This window comes from Indicator indicator (assembly GCF_027791375.1).
Source record: "Indicator indicator isolate 239-I01 chromosome Z unlocalized genomic scaffold, UM_Iind_1.1 iindZ_random_scaffold_137, whole genome shotgun sequence".
NCBI lineage: Eukaryota > Metazoa > Chordata > Aves > Piciformes > Indicatoridae > Indicator > Indicator indicator.
Window position 1 is genome coordinate 21,893 of NW_026539156.1, and position 16,455 is coordinate 38,347.

Genomic DNA, 16,455 nt, shown 5'->3' on the forward strand with positions numbered 1-16,455 from the left:
CACTGAAATCACTCACAGACTGCCTAGGGGTGGAAGGAACCTCAAAGCTCATCCAGTTCCACCCCCCTGCCATGGGCAGGGACACCTCCCCCCAGCACAGCTTGCTCAAGGCCTCATCCAGCCTGGCCTTGAACACCTCCAGGGAGGAGGCAGCCACAGCCTCCCTGGGCAACCTGTGCCAGTCTCTCCCCACCCTCACTCTCAACAATTTCTTCCTCATCTCCAGTCCCACTCTCCCATCTCCCAGCTCAAATCCACTGCCCCTCTCCTCCTACCACTCTAGGCTGTTATCACAAGTCCCTCTCCGGGCAGGGACTGTTGAAATGACTAAGTGAGAGTTACTAGAGGGAAAGAAAAACCCTTCAGTTTTTCAGCTGGTGCACAGAAAAAGAAGTCCAGGAGCTTCCCTCAGGAAGGTTTTCAGGGTGTGTAGTTTACCTGCCATAGGCTTCTGCTGCCTGCTTCTTTAGATGCAGATAATCATCCAAATACCCAAGCATTGTGAAAGCAGAGGCATCATCTGGGTTTCTCTCTGGATAAATCAGAATCGACAGTACAGGAGAAGGTGATCAGAAAGAGCTAAGAAAGGCATCACAAAACCCTTGCCAGCCTGGTGCCCACAGCATGTGCAGAGACACAAAGTACACTGCCCAGGGCTTCTGTCAGCTGCTGACTGGAATCACTGCCACAGGCTGTGGGCAAACACACAGGAGAGATGAAGATCCCTGGCATGGCATCAGGTTAGCTCACAGATGTTTAAAGTCTTCTCAAACAACACTCATGCACTCAAGATATTTGAAGTCTCTCAGCACACAGTGGTCTGGAGGGGCCTTTCGTAGGGAAATAGGAAACTGCTCAGCTTGTACTGACTCTAGTAAAATCCTGCCAGGATATCCAGGGTTTATTTTTAATACTACAGCTTCAAAATGTTTATTGGTAGCTAAGGTATATATTTCTCAGCTGTTACCTAACCTCAGACTTCAAACCTCTTTTCCCACATTCTGGAGGCCCCTCCTGCAGTCAATTTAAGAACAAGGACTGCACAGATAAGGAAATACCACTTGACATTTATCTCATTTTAAAGGTTTGCATCTCATTTTAAATCTCTCAAAGATCAGCAACAGGGAGAGACAGGGAACTGCTGGAGAGAGTTCAGCAGAGGCTACAAAGCTGCTGAGCGTCCTGGAGCATCTCTGTGAGGAGCAAAGCCTGAGAGCCCTGGGGCTGAGAACCTGCAGAAGAGCAGCCCCAGAGGGGATCTGAGCAATGTTTGCAAGTATCTGAAGGTGAGTGTCAAATAAGAAGGGGCCAGGATCTTTGTGGTGGTGCTCAGTGATAGGCACAGGGGCAAGGGGCACAAAGTGGAACCCAGAAGTTCCACCTCAAAGTCAGGAGAAAGTTGTTTGGGTGAAGGTGCTGGAGGCCTGGAGCAGGCTGCCCAGAGAGGTTGTGGAATCTCCTGTGGAGATCTTCCAACCCCCCCTGGGCACTGTGCTGCTGGGCAAGCTGCTGTGGGTGCCCTGCTGGAGCAGGGGGGTTGGACTGGGTGAGCGCCAGAGGTGCCTTCCAACTTCACCATGCTGGGATTCTGGGATACCCTAACAGGGAGACCACACTGGCTTGGAAACCAACCACACAGACCACGTCCTACTGAAGGCTAACACAGTCTTGAGGCTATGAAGCAACAGCACCCAGGAACAGACCTCTGCCAAACAAAACACCATGGCAGAGAGGAGCTGGCCTCTATCTGCACCCAATGGAAGTCTGACAGCAGTCACCTGATGACAAGAGTGACAAGGCTCTGGTCCTTATTTTGGTTGCCTTTGAAACAAAACTGGCTGGAGTCAGAAGACACAACTCACATCTTTTCCATCTCTGTGGCACACTTCCCTGGTTTTGGCTACTCTACAGCTCAGGAGGCTCTCCCAAACCCATCCAGCTCACTCTCTGCCAGAGTGGATCTTCTCATTCTGAATGCACCTCCTAGGCTTGCCAGGTTAGTGAAAGGTTTGAATTACCTACCTGTGTATTTGGTCAAGACCACCTGTGCTGTTGGGATAGCATTCATCTCCACAATGTTGTACTGATACACCTCAGTGTTTCTGTTGCTTTTGTCCTGCAGGGTCGAGCACACCCAGTGGCCATAGCCTTTTGCTCCCTCATCCTCAAGAAACAAGCGAAAACAAAACAAACAAAAAAGCACCAAAATAGGAGTCATTAAACCTGCTCAAGCAATAGTGAAGACACTGAAGATGATCATAAGAGTTCCGTGCTCTAGGGCAGAGTCCTGATTAAAACCCTGCATTAGTGTTAAGCAAGAGAAGAGACCAAGTTTTACCTTGTCCTTGCGGCACAGAGAATTTTCACGTTAATGCAGCCCTTGCTGCACCACTGCAGGGATGATAGATGGGAAAAGCTATGAGAGAAGTGAGGTCCCCCACTTTTAGAGCTCAGGATAGTGGCAGTGTCCTTGCTTTGCCCTGGAATAGTTATAATTTGTGCCTCTGATTTCTATCCAAATCTGTGGAACGTTAAGTATGGTTTTTCACCCCTTTAACAGCTGACTTCTTGGGCTGTTGGGACTGAAGCATTTAATAAAGTAACTGTCTGGTACTCAATGCCAGCACAGGCCAGGAACCACAACAATCTCACCTGGAACATGGCTGTCACTCAAGACATCTGTTTTTAACAAACCACATTGCATGACTTAAGCAAAGAGAGACCAGCAGAAGCTTCAGGGCCATACAGCTGTCTGTCATACTTACATGCATGCAGAGTTCAGTGGTGTGCCTGAAGAGATCCATGGTGTCATAGCTGTCCACTCTCTCTGCAATGAGAGCCTACAGAGAAGCAAGGGTTGCTGTGGTCAGTACTTCATGGCATGAACAAGAAACTCAGCATGTATTACTGCAGGCATCTCTGAGGCATTGAACTTGAAGGCACTTTCTTTTCCTCCTGTTCTTCAAGAATCATAGAATAGAGTCCCTGAATCATGGAATTGTTTGGGTTGGAAAAGGCCTCAGATCAGAGATCATCCAGTCCAACACCAACCCAACCCACCATGGGCACCAAACCATGGCCCCAAATGCCATGGACACAGCTTGCTGCAACACCTCCAGCCATGAGGACTCCACCACCTCCCTGGGCAGTCTGTGCCAGTCTCTGACTGCTCTTTCAGCACAGAAATTGTTCCTCATGGCCAAGCTAACCCTCCGATGGCACCATTTCAGGCCATTGCCTCTCCTTCTATCATCACCCTGAGACCAGGGAGCAGAGCCCAAGCCCCAGCTGGCTGCAGTCTCCTCTCAGGGAGCTGCAGAGAGCAATGAGGTCTCCCTCAGCCTCCTCTTCTCCAGACTAAACACTCCCAGCTCGCTCAGCTGCTCCTCCCCAGCCCTCTTCTCTAGACCCTTCCCCAGCTTTGCTGCCCTTCTCTGGACTCCCTCCAGACCCTCAATGTCCTTCTGGAAGTGAGGGGCACAAAACTGAACCCAGCACTCCAGGTGTGGCCTCACCAGTGCCCAGCACAGGCACACAATCCCTGCCCTGCTCCTTCTGGCCACGTTGTTTTTGAGAACAAAGTGAAGCCCTGTGAAGACAGCACCAGCAGTTTCCACTCCATCAGTACCTGAAACCTGTCTTCTGCTGATACTTTACATCCTTCAGGATGTGTTAGCACAACTTGTAAGAACAGGTGACAGGGGCTGAATGTCAGCAGGTGATGGTGCTGGTTCTTCCCTAGAGTCCAGATCCAGTGAGGCATTATTAGCAGGTCAGCAGCATGGGATTATGAAGTGCATCCAAAGTAGTGATCACCAAAGCTTGACTCCCAAATACTTCTGCTGTTCAGGGATGGCTTGGATAGCAGAGGGAGCACAGCCAACCCTCAGTGGAAGGGCAAGGAAGGGACCTTCCAAGAAGTAACAAGAGTTTTTGTGCCATCTGCCCTGGAGACTTGCTCTAACAATGGTGCAAGAAGCAGGGAGCTGAGAAGAGTTAAGCAGTGACACACAACTAGCCAGAGGTGACACTGACACTGAAGGAACACACAATCACCCCTCCAGGGATGGGAAACCCACCACTGCCCTGGGCTGCCTGGGCCAGGCCTTGACAACCCTTTCAGAGAAGAAATTGCTCCTCATGTGCAACCCAAACCTCCCCTTAGCACAAATTCATAGAACCACAGAACTCTAAGGTTGGAAGAGACCTGAGGTCATCAAGCCCAACTGCTTGCCTAGAGCTCTCAGTCCCACCACCACTACTGAACCACCACCACTAAAGCAGCTTGAGGCTGTTTCCTCTTGTCCTGTCACTTGTTCCTAGGGCAAGGAGACCCATCCTCACCTGGCTCCAATCTCCTTAGAGAGAGAGAGTTGTAGAGAACAAGCAGGTAGACCTTAGAATCTTTTTCTCCAAGCTGCCAGTGGTTTGATGTCAGTGGTCAGTAAAATGCTTCAGAGCACAAACTTAATCAGCTGGTTTCTTACAGAACTCCACATCAGTCAGAAGAAGACCATATAAAGGTATTTAATGGATGTAGCTTCCACTCTATTACCACTATGGACACATAGGGGCCCATCCACCCTCATACAATCATAGAATGGACTGGGTTGGTCATCCAGTCCAACCCCCTGCAGTCAGCAGGGACATCCTCCACTAGATCAGGTTGCTCAGAGCCTTGTCCAGGGTCACCTTGAATATCTTCAAGGATGAGGCCACAACTACCTCCCTGGGCAATCTGTTCCAGTGTTCCACCATCCTCATGGTAAAGAACCCCTCAAGAGAAGAAAAACCTCCCTTTAGCTTGTGACAGATCCTTTTCATGAACATGCTCAAGTGCCCTCCCTGTGACTAACACCTGGGTGTGTGTGATGGTTTGAAACTGTCTTTTTAATTTTTCCTTGCAAAGTTCAGAACAGAGAAAGTGAAAGAATGTAAATAAGTCACTATTGGGTATAAGAAAGCAAAATACTGATTGTTCTAAACACTTCCATTGGATAGATAGAAATGTTTAAGAACTATTACCCAAAACAAAGTGGGCACTCTGCACATTCTGCAGTGGGGGCAGTTGCTGGGCTGTCTGCCTGCTGTTTCTTCTTCTCTTCTGGCTGAAGATAACACACTGACCTTGGCAGCTAAGTTAACAACTTTCTGCTTAACTAACTCTGCTTCTCTGTCCAGGGGGGTCTGGGGGGGAAGCTCCTGGGAGAGAGAGGCCCCTTTGGGAGGGTCCCCTTGGGGGGAAGCAAAGGGAGATCGGTTGTGCTTTTTCTGTTGATTGTATATATTTGTAAATGTTGTGAATTTTGTATATTTGTACATATTCATTGCATTTCATTGTAGATTTTAGACTCTGCTTGTAAATACAGCTTTTCATTTGCTTCCAGACTGAGCTAGCCTGGTTATTGTTGGTGGGGGAGGAATTTCAGCTCACACCGACACAGTGTGCAGCACAGCCTGAATGTTTTTTATATTCTTACCTGCCCAAGCCAACACAGTAAGTAGGAAGGGTCCAGAGACTGGGCTGTCTTGAAGGCTTCATGAGCTTGCTGTAGAACAAAGACAATGCCTTTGAATTGCCTGTGCCACAGATGTTTTCTGATGACACAAGTGACCTCTTCTGTGCCACAGATGCCAACAATGCATTGCCCAGAGAAATAAACCACCTTGGTCTTATTTGAAAATTAAAACAATAAAATCCTCACACCATCAGAGCTCTTCTCCCTTCCAAACATACTTCCTTCTCAAGACAGCTCAGCAGCTGGATCACTTCTGCTGAGCAATTAGTTAAAAATCTGAGTCTTGGAGGATCCAGGTTCATTGAGATTTGGTTCTCCTTCATGCAAACAGTTCAACAAACTCCTTGTCAGACTGGTGAACCTGATGACCACCCACAAATTACCTTTTCCCTACAGACTGTTGGTGCTCAGAGTACCCCCCTCAAGGTAGCATAAGGTGAACCCAGCTTCAGCACCATTAACCTTAGCAGGAGGCAGTCTGCAGTACCAGGCTGTTTTTATTACAAATAATTCTGACCATATTTCCAATTAGGCATGATTTCTGTCATTCAGACCATCAAACAGGAGAGGATCTGCATGAGAACTGTGGACTTCACTTAAAACTACTCTTCCTCCAGAGAAACTCTGAAGGCTACAGAGGATTTCAGTAAATCAGATGCCATGCTGATGAGCTGAAAGCAGCCACCTATGGAAAACTTCAGTGTGTGAGCTACAAATAAAGGTTTTTTTTTTGTTCAAAACTGGTGTGCAGTTGGTTGACCACCACTGCTTAGTTCTTCCAAAGATCTCCCGCCCATGCAATTGCTTGGAAAACAACCTCACCAACTTAGTTCACTAAACCTTTATCTCTTCCAGAACAAATCATTCATTGCTGCACATCAAGGAAGGCACAGGTGCCAATTTAGTTTCTTTCAAAGGAAGCCAGCTGCTTGAATCTGAGAGAGACATTCTTCAATGCTTGCCCCCACTCCCACCACCAGATATTTCTTTAAAAATAAAAAAAGGATAAAGGAACTGCTTTTGAGGATAGGCAGTTACCTCAATGTGTCCAGTTGTCAGATAGAGAACCCCCAAGTTGGTCCAGGCAACAACATTCTAGAGAGAACAAATAAAGTTAGGGGCAATGCATGATGACTCTGTTCACCAATCACCCTGCAGGAGCAGGGGAAAAGAGGAAGCTTCAAATGCCCACTGAGAACAGCTGGCAGCTGCCTCCAGCACTTACAATTTTTTCAGCTTGGATAGACTTGATGAAGGAATGTTGAGCCAGAGCATGATTCCCAATAGCTGGGGGAAGAGAAAAAAAAAAAAGAGGGGAGAAAAGGAGAGCTAGAGGTAGCTGAGTTTCATAAGGACCATTAGGCTTATCCTCATTATCCTAATTCAGGACACCATGGAGGGAGGGGTTTTGCTGAAGACCTACCACTAGAGGAAGCAACTACACCAAGTGCATTCCAGTACAGATGGTTTTTGCTGTCAAGCCTCACAGCCTTTTTGAGACACTGGAAGAAAATGAAATGTGGGTTTGCATTATCACAGCTAAAATGAAGATCTTAGGCACTTACTTATTCACAGGTGTAGGTCTTCAGGCAATCGTAGAATTGTTTGGGTTGGAAAAGTCCTCCAAGCTCATCCAGTCCAACGAGCAACCCAACCCCACCATGGCCATTAAACTACAGCCCCAAGTGCCATGGCCACACCTTGCTGCAACACTTCCAGCCATGGGGACTGCACCACCTCCCTGGGCAGCCTCTGCCAGTCCCTGACCACTCCTGCAGCATAGAAATTATTCCTTATGGCCAACCCAAACCTCCCCTGGCACAGTTTCAGGACGTTTTCTCTCCTATCACTTCAGACTAGGGAGCAGAGCCCAAGCCCCAGCTGGCTGCAGCCTCCTCTCAGGGAGCTGCAGAGAGCAATGAGGTCTCCCTCAGCCTCCTCTTCTCCACACCAACCCCCCCCAGCTCCCTCAGCTGCTCCTCCCTCCCCAGCCCTTTCTCCAGACCCCTCCCCACCTTTCTTGCCCCTCTCTGCACGTGCTCCAGCCTCTCAGGGTCCTTCCTGGAGTGAGGGACCAAAAACTGCACCCAGGATTCAAGGCGTGGCCTCAGCAGTGCCACTTCCCTATCTCTGCTGGCCACACCATTGCTGATCCAGGCCAGGATGCTGCTGCCCTTCTTTTATTAAGTGTAGAGAACATGCAGACAAACACCACTATCAATATAAGAGCTGGTGCAACAAGAAAAGCAGGCAGTACCTGTAAGGACTTCTCCAGCAGCTCGCTGGTCTCACTGGAGTCAGTGCTCACTGCTATGAGGTGCTCTGCCTGTCGATAGTAATTTATCCCCAGGTCACACCAAATGCTGGGCAAATGCATCATCTTCAAGGCTCTGCTGTAACACCTACAGAAACATCAACCACAGCAACGTTACTCCAAGCCTCTCCACCACAGGAAGGCTGGAAAAGCATTTCAAAGAGTATCTAAAAACCTACACCAAGCAAACACACACAAATACAAAGACAACCAAACAGGAATGGAAAGCAAAGAACAGTTAACTGATTTGTCATTCAGTTATCTTCACAGAACCCATATTGGACTAAAGGCAGTCACAGAATCATAAAATGGTCTGGGTTGGAAGGGGCCTATGAAGGGCATCCAATCCCCCTGCAGTCAGCAGGGACATCCTCCACTAGATCAGGTTGGTCAGAGCCCTGTCCAGCCTCACCTTGAGTATCTCCACGGATGGGGCCCAAACCACCTCTCTGGGCAACCTGTTCCAGTGTTTCAGCACCCTCATGGTGCAGAACCAATCTTAATCAACTCTGCTCTGTAGTGCCCACGCAGATGTGCATGAAGGCAAAGCTGTGTCAGTTATAATTTGCATGTTTTTCACTTAAAACAAACCTCAGTCACTTTTACAGCTAAAAAGACATCCTCCATGAAGTGTCTGGCCTCACATATGATGACTGAGATTCACTAAGCAGCTGCATTCCCTGCCTTCTGCACTCAACTGCACAAAGCACAGAAGAGGCTACAGAAATGCTACAAATATTTTCCATCACCATGAGCTTCCAGAGACAGAAATAAGGAATTCTCTCTTCCACTGAGTTTGGGGATGACAGCAAGCTGTGTGGTGCAATAGACACACCTGAAGCATGAGAACCACCCAGAGGGACCTGGGCAATGTGCCTGTGTGAACATCATGAGGTTCAACAAGGCCTAGGGCAAGGTCCTGCACATGGCTCAGGGTGATCTCCAGTGCCAACCCAGGCTGGGGATGAAGGGCTGGAGGGCAGCCCTGCGGACAAGGACTTGGGGCTGCAGAGCTGGAGAGGAGCCAGCACTGAGCACTGCCAGCCCAGAGCCAACCCTGCCCTGGCCTAAGCCCCAGCAGTGTGGGCAGCAGGGGCAGGGAGGGGATTCTGCCCCTCTGCTGTGCTCTGCTGAGCCCTCCCCTGCAGTGCTGGGGCAGCTCTGGAGTGCTCAGCACAGACAGGGAGCTGCTGGAGCAGGGCCAGAGGAAGCCACAGCAGTGCTGGCAGGGCTGGAAGCCCTCTGCTGGGAGGCCAGGCTGGCAGGGTTGGGGCTGTGCAGTCTGGAGAGGAGAAGGCTCCAGGAACAACTCCTGCTGACCTTGCAGTGCCTAAAGGCTGAGCAGAAAGCTGGGGACAGACTTTTCCCAGGGTCTGTTGTGCCAGGCCAAAGGGGGATGGTTTGGAGTGCAAGAGGGAGATTGAGAGTGGAGAAAGGTTTGGCACTGAAAGTGGGGGGAGCCTGGCCCAGGGTGCCCAGAGAGCTGGGAGCTGCCTCATGGCTGGCAGCAGTGCAGGTCAGGTTGGTTGTGGCTGTGAGCAACCTGCTCTGGCTGGGGATGTCCCTGGGGGCTGCAGGGGGTTGGACTGGAGGAGCTTTCAAGGTCCCTTCCAGCCCAAATCCTTCCATTTTTCAACAGACCTAGACCCTATTCCTAGCTCAAGAATTGATGACCTTTTAATAAGAAATGCTTAAGGCATTGTCTTGGAGTTCAGTATTCCTGGGAGGAGGAGTTGGCATTTACCCTGAGCAGTTTGTTGAATGACAGGCAAGATGTAGCCATATTCTGAAGACACAAGGAGAGGGAAGAACAGGTGCCAGACTGCATGGAGAACCACTGTGGCAATCCAGCAAACACACCCCAGAATGAGCAGTGGAATTCAGAAGCTTGAGAGGCCAGGACCTGAAGGGGGACAACAGGAAAGCCAGGAAGGAACTTTTGACAAGGGCTTGTAGTGAGAGGTTGAGAGGGAATGGACTGAAGCTTGAGGAGGGCAGATTGAGAGTGGAGAGGAGGAAGAAATTGTTGAGAAAGAGGGTAGGGAGAGAATGGCACAGGTTGCCCAGGGAGGCTGTGGCTGGCTCCTGCCTGGAGGTGTTCAGGACCAGGCTGGATGAGGCCTTGAGCAAGCTGTGCTGGGGGGAGGTATCCCTGCCCATGGCAGGGGGCTAGAACTGGATGATCTTAAAGGTCACCTTCCAACTCAAACCATTCTATGAAATTATGAATCTTCTTTACCTGCCTCATTAATCTTGGCTCCACATGAAGGTGTTCACAGATCAGCAGGTCTTTCATTTTCTAGAAGTGAAATGGTCCAGGACACCTGAGCTAGACTCCTAGTCTAGACTGCTCAGGCTGCACAGAATTGCTCTAGACAATTAAAGGTGATTACCTTCCTCCCAGACTGAGCAGCTCCCTTTTCTTCAGCACCTCTTTGCCTTCATTTTGACCCAGAAGGGATGCTGGGACTTGGACATTGGCTGTGGTTGGTGAGATGAGATGCACAGTGGTGCAGGTATCTCCAAGCAGTTTCCAGATGCAAGATACATCAGGACAGTGCTTGGCTGCCCTGTGGTTAATGACAGAAAACCCAAAGCTTAACACCCATTCAGACACCTCAATATCCTCTTCTGAAAGGAAATTCACCCCTTGGAAGAGTGGCACAAACTTCATGTGATTTATCAGTGAGCTTTTTGGTTTGTTTATTTTTTAACCCAGTTCTCTTTCTATTCAAGATACAGGTCTAAAAGGTTAAAAAAAAACACAATAAAAACAGAGAAACCACGAAACACCAGAGGGGTCCCACTTGGCTGGGACTAAAAGCCCCTTCTGAAAATGAGCTCTTATCTATCTAGATGTCAGCTGAAGGCTCCCTCTCCTGCTTTTCACAGCATTACAAGAGTTAACTCATCTGCAGAAGCCTGATGGACCTTCTCCAGCTCTCCCCAGGACAATTTAAATCTATGACACAATAAAGCATTTTGTATAAAATGCAAAATTAAAAGATTTAAGGGAGGGAAGCAAAAATTTCCTTTCATCCACCATTTTTTGGTGGAAATCCCTCTCCTCCCAGCCCCCCATTTACAGGAGCATTGCTGGACAGAACTGTGTGTGTGTTATCTCACTCTGGTGTTATCATCAAACAACCCTGTGTCTTTTTAAGCAGAAAAGAACAAGACAAAAATCAATAATTACCATATATTTAAGCAGGCTGAGTGCAGAATGCATTACTCAAACCATTATCAATAAGCACATAGATCAGGAGCCTGGTCCACTCAGTTTATTCTAAATTGAGACCCTCAGGCAACTCCTTCTTCTGCCTCTCAACCCTCAGCCCCACTGGGAATTAAGTAACTGTGTCTTTTTTACTAACTTGGTAAAAGATTCAAGAGCTTGCTCTATGTAATCCACAGCCTTCCTATCAAAATAGTTCTCCAGGGCTGACTTTGCCAGGATGAGATGGCACTCACCAAGTCCTGCAAAATAAGAGAAAACAGCCTCTGTGAAAAGGAAAAAAAAAAAGTGCCTTTGATGTGCTTGATGAAGGAGGTGGGGTGGGAGGGTGGAAGCCTGCTCAGTGTTGTGCTTGATGTAAAGATTTGTACCCTGCACAGGTCATGCCCAAATCAAAAGGCCCACAGTCATAGAACCATAGACTTGTTTGGGTTGGACAAGCCCTCTAGGATCAAGTCCAACCATCAACCCAACACCACCATGGCCACTAAACCCAAGGGCCATGCCCACATGTTAACAACAGACACTTTACTTTTAGCCTACCCTGTCAAGTGTGAGCTGCAGAGAAATTTGAATATTAAAATAATCATAATTTATTATAAACCCCACAGCATTTAAGCTTTGGGTTTCTCCTCAAACAGTACAAAAGCTGAAGGGTTTGGGGAAACCTCATTGCTCTCTGCAACTCCCTGAAAGGAAGCTGGAGCCAGGTGGGAGTTGGTCTCTTCTCCCTGGTCTCAGGTGACAGAAGGAGAGGAAATGTCCTGAAATTGTACCAGGGGGGGATTAGGTTGGCCATGAGGAACAATTTCTGTGCTGAAAGAGTGGTCAGAGATTGGCACAGGCTGCCCAGGGAGGTGGTGCAGTCCCCATGGCTGGAGGTGTTGCAGCAAGCTGTGGCCAAGGCACCTGGGGCAGTGTTTGGTGACCACGGTGGGGTTGGGTTGGTGTTGGACTGGGTGATCCTAGAGGGCTCTTCCAACCCAAACCATTCTGTGATTCTATGATTCTGTATCTGCTCTGCATTGGTAAGGCCTTGACAAATGCACCAATTTTCAGTTCATGCATCAGTCACAAACCATTGTCAAAACACAGGAAGAAGCAAGAATGTCCAGGCAGGAAAAAGGAGAACTGTTCTTTGCAGAAGACTTGAAACCAACATTATTTAAGGCAATTTATGCAACTTCTTCCTTCACGTGGTGTATTGGGCCTGGCTGAGCTGGGGGTCATTTCCCTGCAGCAGTCCTCACAGTGTTGTGCATTGGTACGAGAAAGGTGTTGACAACACAACAGTGTTTTGGCTGCTGCTGAGCAGAGCTCCACAACATCAAGGGGAAAAAAAAAAAAAAAATCAGAAAGGGTGGAGTTATTTTCTCAACATTTCTCCTTCACCCAGTAGGCAAGACCCTGGGAAAGGACATAGCCAGACAAATTAACCGAAGGAACGTTCCAGACCGTGAGACACCTGCTCAGCAATAAAACCTTTCGCTTTATGAAGCTGCTTTTATCTTGACCCATGAGGTTTGGGTTTTTTCATCTTATTTTCCCCCCAGTCCTAGTCATGATGAGGAGAAATAGAGCAGCTTGGTGAGCACCTGGCAGGGTTGAGCCACCACATAAGGCAATAAATTCATAAGGCAATAAACTGCATCTAATGCCAGATCTGATCTGATGTCTGGAGGTCCCTTCCAACCCCTACCATTCCGTGATTCTGTGAAGTCCTGGCTTCCTCTAGACTGTCTTCAGTTCTTCTACTCACTTGGCCAGGTGGCTACACTAACTCTTGTTCACACTTACTTGAAAGAGAAATAATCACTCCCATACACCATGACTGAACAGGTAACTGCAGGCCACCACAGAGCAGCTTTCATGCAAGGGACCACACCCAAAATCCAACCCTGCCCTCCCATGTAGACAAACCTCTCCCCAGGATCCTCTCCCCAGGCCTGAAGCACCACAATGTGCCCAGGGTGGAAGAGTTCACACTTTCACATTCAGACACATTACCTTTCAGTGCAGGCACATAATCTTCTGTCTTCTTCAGGATCTCTTGATAGGCAGCTATGGCACTCTGATACTTGCCCAGGGCCTGCTCAATTGCAGCAGCTTGGTAAAAGCTGTATGTGAGCTCTGGGTTCAGCTCACTGGCTTTCCTGAAGGATTTCAGAGCTGTCATGTAGCTACCTCTGTTCAAGTAAGCCTCTCCTAGGCACTCCCAACAGTTGGCATCTTTTGGATCAGCCCTGAGTGCTGCCTGCAAACTGAGGATAGCAAGACACAAATTAACTAAAGTAAAGGGTGAAACGAGCTAACAATGTTAATTTCAATGCATTATCTGTTCTCTGGACACACAAGAAGGACTGGCTGGAGAGCAGTCCTGAGGAGAGGGACCTGGGGGTGCTGGGGGAGGAGAAGCTCACCAGGAGCTGTCAATGTGCACTTGCAGCCCAGAAAGCCAAGCAGAGCCTGGGCTGCATCAGGAGAAGTGTGGCCAGCAGGTCAAGGGAGGTGATTCTCCCTCTCTGCTCAGCTCTGGTCAGACCCCACCTGGAGAACTGCATCCAGTTCTGGAGCCTCTGTTACAAGAGGGATCTGGAAGTGCTGGAAGGTGTCCAGAGAAGGGCCACCAGGATGAGCAGAGGGCTGGAGCTGCTCTGCTATGAGGAGAGACTGAGAGAGTTGGGGCTGTGCAGTCTGGAGAAGAGAAGGCTCCCAGGAGACCTTCTTGTGGCCTTCCAGTATCTGAAGGGGGCTCCAAGAAAGCTGGGGAGGGACTTTTTAGGCTGTCAGGGAGTGACAGGACTGGGGGGAATGGAATAAAGCTGGAAGTGGGGAGATTGAGACTGGACATGAGGAAGAAGTTCTTCCCCATGAGAGTGGTGAGAGCCTGGAATGGGTTGTGCAGGGAGGTGGTTGAGGCTCCATCCCTGGAGGTGTTTGCAGCCAGGCTGGATGAGGCTCTGGCCTATGACATGGAACTGTCAGAGTGGGTCCAGGAAGCCACAAAGATTGTCAGAGGGCTGGAGCACCTCTGCTACGGGGACAGGTAGGGAGAGTTGGGGCTGTTCAGCCTGCCCAAGAGAAGGCTCTAGGGAGACCTCAGGGCAGCCTTTCAGGATTTCAATGGGGCTGCAGGAGAGCTGTAGAGGGACTTGTCATAAAGGCATGGAGAGACGGTAGGGGTGATGGCTTCAAAATGGAAGAAGCTGGACTTAGATAGACATGAGGAAGAAATTCTTCCCCATGAGAGTGGTGAGGCACTGGAACAGGCTGTGGAGACTCCAAGCCTGGCAGTGTTCAAATCCAAGTTGGATGAGGCCTTGAGCAACCTGGGCTAGCAGGAGGTGTCCCTGCCCATGGCAGGGGGGTTGGAACTGGATGATCCTTAAAGTGCCTTCCAGACCAAACCACTCTGTGATTTCATGATTCTACAGAACTTTTGAACACAGCAGTGCTCACATCAAGTCATGGCACTGCACCTCGTCCTGGCTCATTACTCAGCGCTGTTCCCTGCCTGTCCATGACAAGTCTGTCCCCATGCTGGTTAGCACAGAAGAGGACACTGAGCTCATTCTGAGAGTGAAGACAGACACAGCTTGCTCACACCCACTTCCCCTGGTGTGGCACAAGCCACCCCAGCTAACTGATTTTCAGAACTTGACAGTAGCAAAGCCTGTTTTACTGGGATTTATCATAGAATCACAGAATGCATGGGGTTGGAAGGGACTCTCAAAGGTCATCTTGTCTAAGCCCCCAGCAGTGAGCTGGACAGGGCTGGACATCTGTAGACAATGACTTCAACCCCCCCAGTTCTCTTACTCAGGCACTGCTTTGGTTGGCTGATCAGTTCTCAGGTAGTATAGCCCACGACGAATCAAGGCCCATTTGGCTGCACCACTGCCTACTTTTGCAGTCACCTCATTCAGGATTGACAGAGCAGTGTCCTAACAAAGCACCAAAAATGCCAGGTTAGCAAACACACTTCTGTGTAGAGAACAAAGTGCTGGTTAAAGAAGAGCACTCCTAATGCAACAAACCATTAAACTGTCTCATCTGTCAACTACTGTGTCATGAAGAATTGTTGCAGGGGCTGTTGAAAGCTGGCAGGCTGAGTGGCAGACTGGAGGAGGGAACTATCACATCTGCAGACAGGATTATGTCCTGCCTGCCTGTCTTTGCAAACAGACAGTAGCTTCTTGCAGTGTTTTTTGTGATTAAGAGTGATTTTTGATTATTAAGAAAAACCTAGAGAAGGATGTTGGATTTGCAGCAAGTCAGGTGCTTTGGCTGGCTTTCCAGATGTTCAAATGGAGCCTGTTGAAGTATGGGTTTGAAGGAATTGATGTAAGGACCAGAACTCCAGAATCTCTTACTGATAGAAGGAGATGCTTTAACCCTGATGGGTGGCAAACCCTGGGAACAGAGGGCAGCTAGAAGGACAACACAGACAGGTCAGCTCCCTAGAGGCCACTGTGACCTAAGGGAGTTATGCAGGGACCTGATAACAAGAACAAAGCAAAACTTAGGACAGGATTATGGAATCCCTTTATCTCTTGCCTGACGTTTGCTTAAGCCTTCTGAAAAATATGTGTTCGTGTGATACTTTCTCTCTGTAGCCAATCATGAATTTGCAACTGTAGTATGGACATACCAATGACCAATTACAAGCTGCCTTCTGATATTCTGTTAACCTATATAAAGAAAAAGCTTTGTACAACAAATCAACACTTGGCTTGCATCAGGCCTCCTCCCGTCTCTTGCATCACAGCATGGGTTATGCTGCACTGCAAAATCCTAGGCTCAGAAGTTCTTGAATGCTATATAGGAAATAATTTTTAAATGCTCTGATGATTTCCTGTGCTTCTCCTGAAAATAGCAGGGATGGAGAGAAGGGGCACAAGCTAAATGCAAGGAGAAAAGTAACTTTCTTTTTGTGCTCCCCACTGGATAAATCCTTCATCTCAATCACACATGTGATGACTACAGCTTGGTTCCTCTACCCTTCTCTCCAAGGCAGACTGAATTCGAAACTGGAGCATAAAACTGAAGCAGGTCCAACTATGCAAGCTGCTAAGCAATGGCAGAAGATCTTTTTTTCCAGATCTCATCCTCAAATACAGAGGAGACCTGAGATGATTCCTCAAAGACAGGATTACCAGAAAAGCAAGCCAGCAGCAATCCAAAGCCTTGTATGCACAATACCATGTCATCAAGTTCCATGCTCAGGTCTACAGCTGCTGTTCCAGACTCTTCATCAGCTCCATCCAGCTCAAAAGCCTTCTTGTAGCAACCACGAGCTCTGCTTTTGTCCTCAGCAACATCTCTGTAGTAGCTGCCCATGTGACGAAAGGCACTGCCCAAGTTGCTGTCCAGTTTTGCAGCCTGTG

At 48.6% G+C, this 16,455-nt stretch overlaps 1 protein-coding gene across 6 annotated transcripts in view; it reads right to left on the minus strand.

Moving 5' to 3' along the window:
• SKIC3 (SKI3 subunit of superkiller complex) overlaps nucleotides 1–16,455 on the minus strand; it is a 58,110-nt gene that overhangs the window by 15,526 nt on the left and 26,129 nt on the right. For all 6 annotated transcript variants that reach the window (XM_054398363.1, XM_054398367.1, XM_054398361.1 and 3 more), the window contains 13 exons: nucleotides 16,271–16,450; nucleotides 14,888–15,012; nucleotides 13,076–13,329; nucleotides 11,208–11,310; nucleotides 10,227–10,403; nucleotides 7,777–7,921; nucleotides 6,943–7,021; nucleotides 6,745–6,806; nucleotides 6,558–6,614; nucleotides 5,481–5,549; nucleotides 2,766–2,840; nucleotides 2,023–2,164; nucleotides 439–532 (listed from right to left, as the gene is read on the minus strand). In XM_054398363.1, the coding sequence (XP_054254338.1) occupies nucleotides 439–532; nucleotides 2,023–2,164; nucleotides 2,766–2,840; nucleotides 5,481–5,549; nucleotides 6,558–6,614; nucleotides 6,745–6,806; nucleotides 6,943–7,021; nucleotides 7,777–7,921; nucleotides 10,227–10,403; nucleotides 11,208–11,310; nucleotides 13,076–13,329; nucleotides 14,888–15,012; nucleotides 16,271–16,450 (1,562 nt within the window). The remainder of the gene's footprint in view (nucleotides 1–438; nucleotides 533–2,022; nucleotides 2,165–2,765; nucleotides 2,841–5,480; nucleotides 5,550–6,557; nucleotides 6,615–6,744; nucleotides 6,807–6,942; nucleotides 7,022–7,776; nucleotides 7,922–10,226; nucleotides 10,404–11,207; nucleotides 11,311–13,075; nucleotides 13,330–14,887; nucleotides 15,013–16,270; nucleotides 16,451–16,455) is intronic.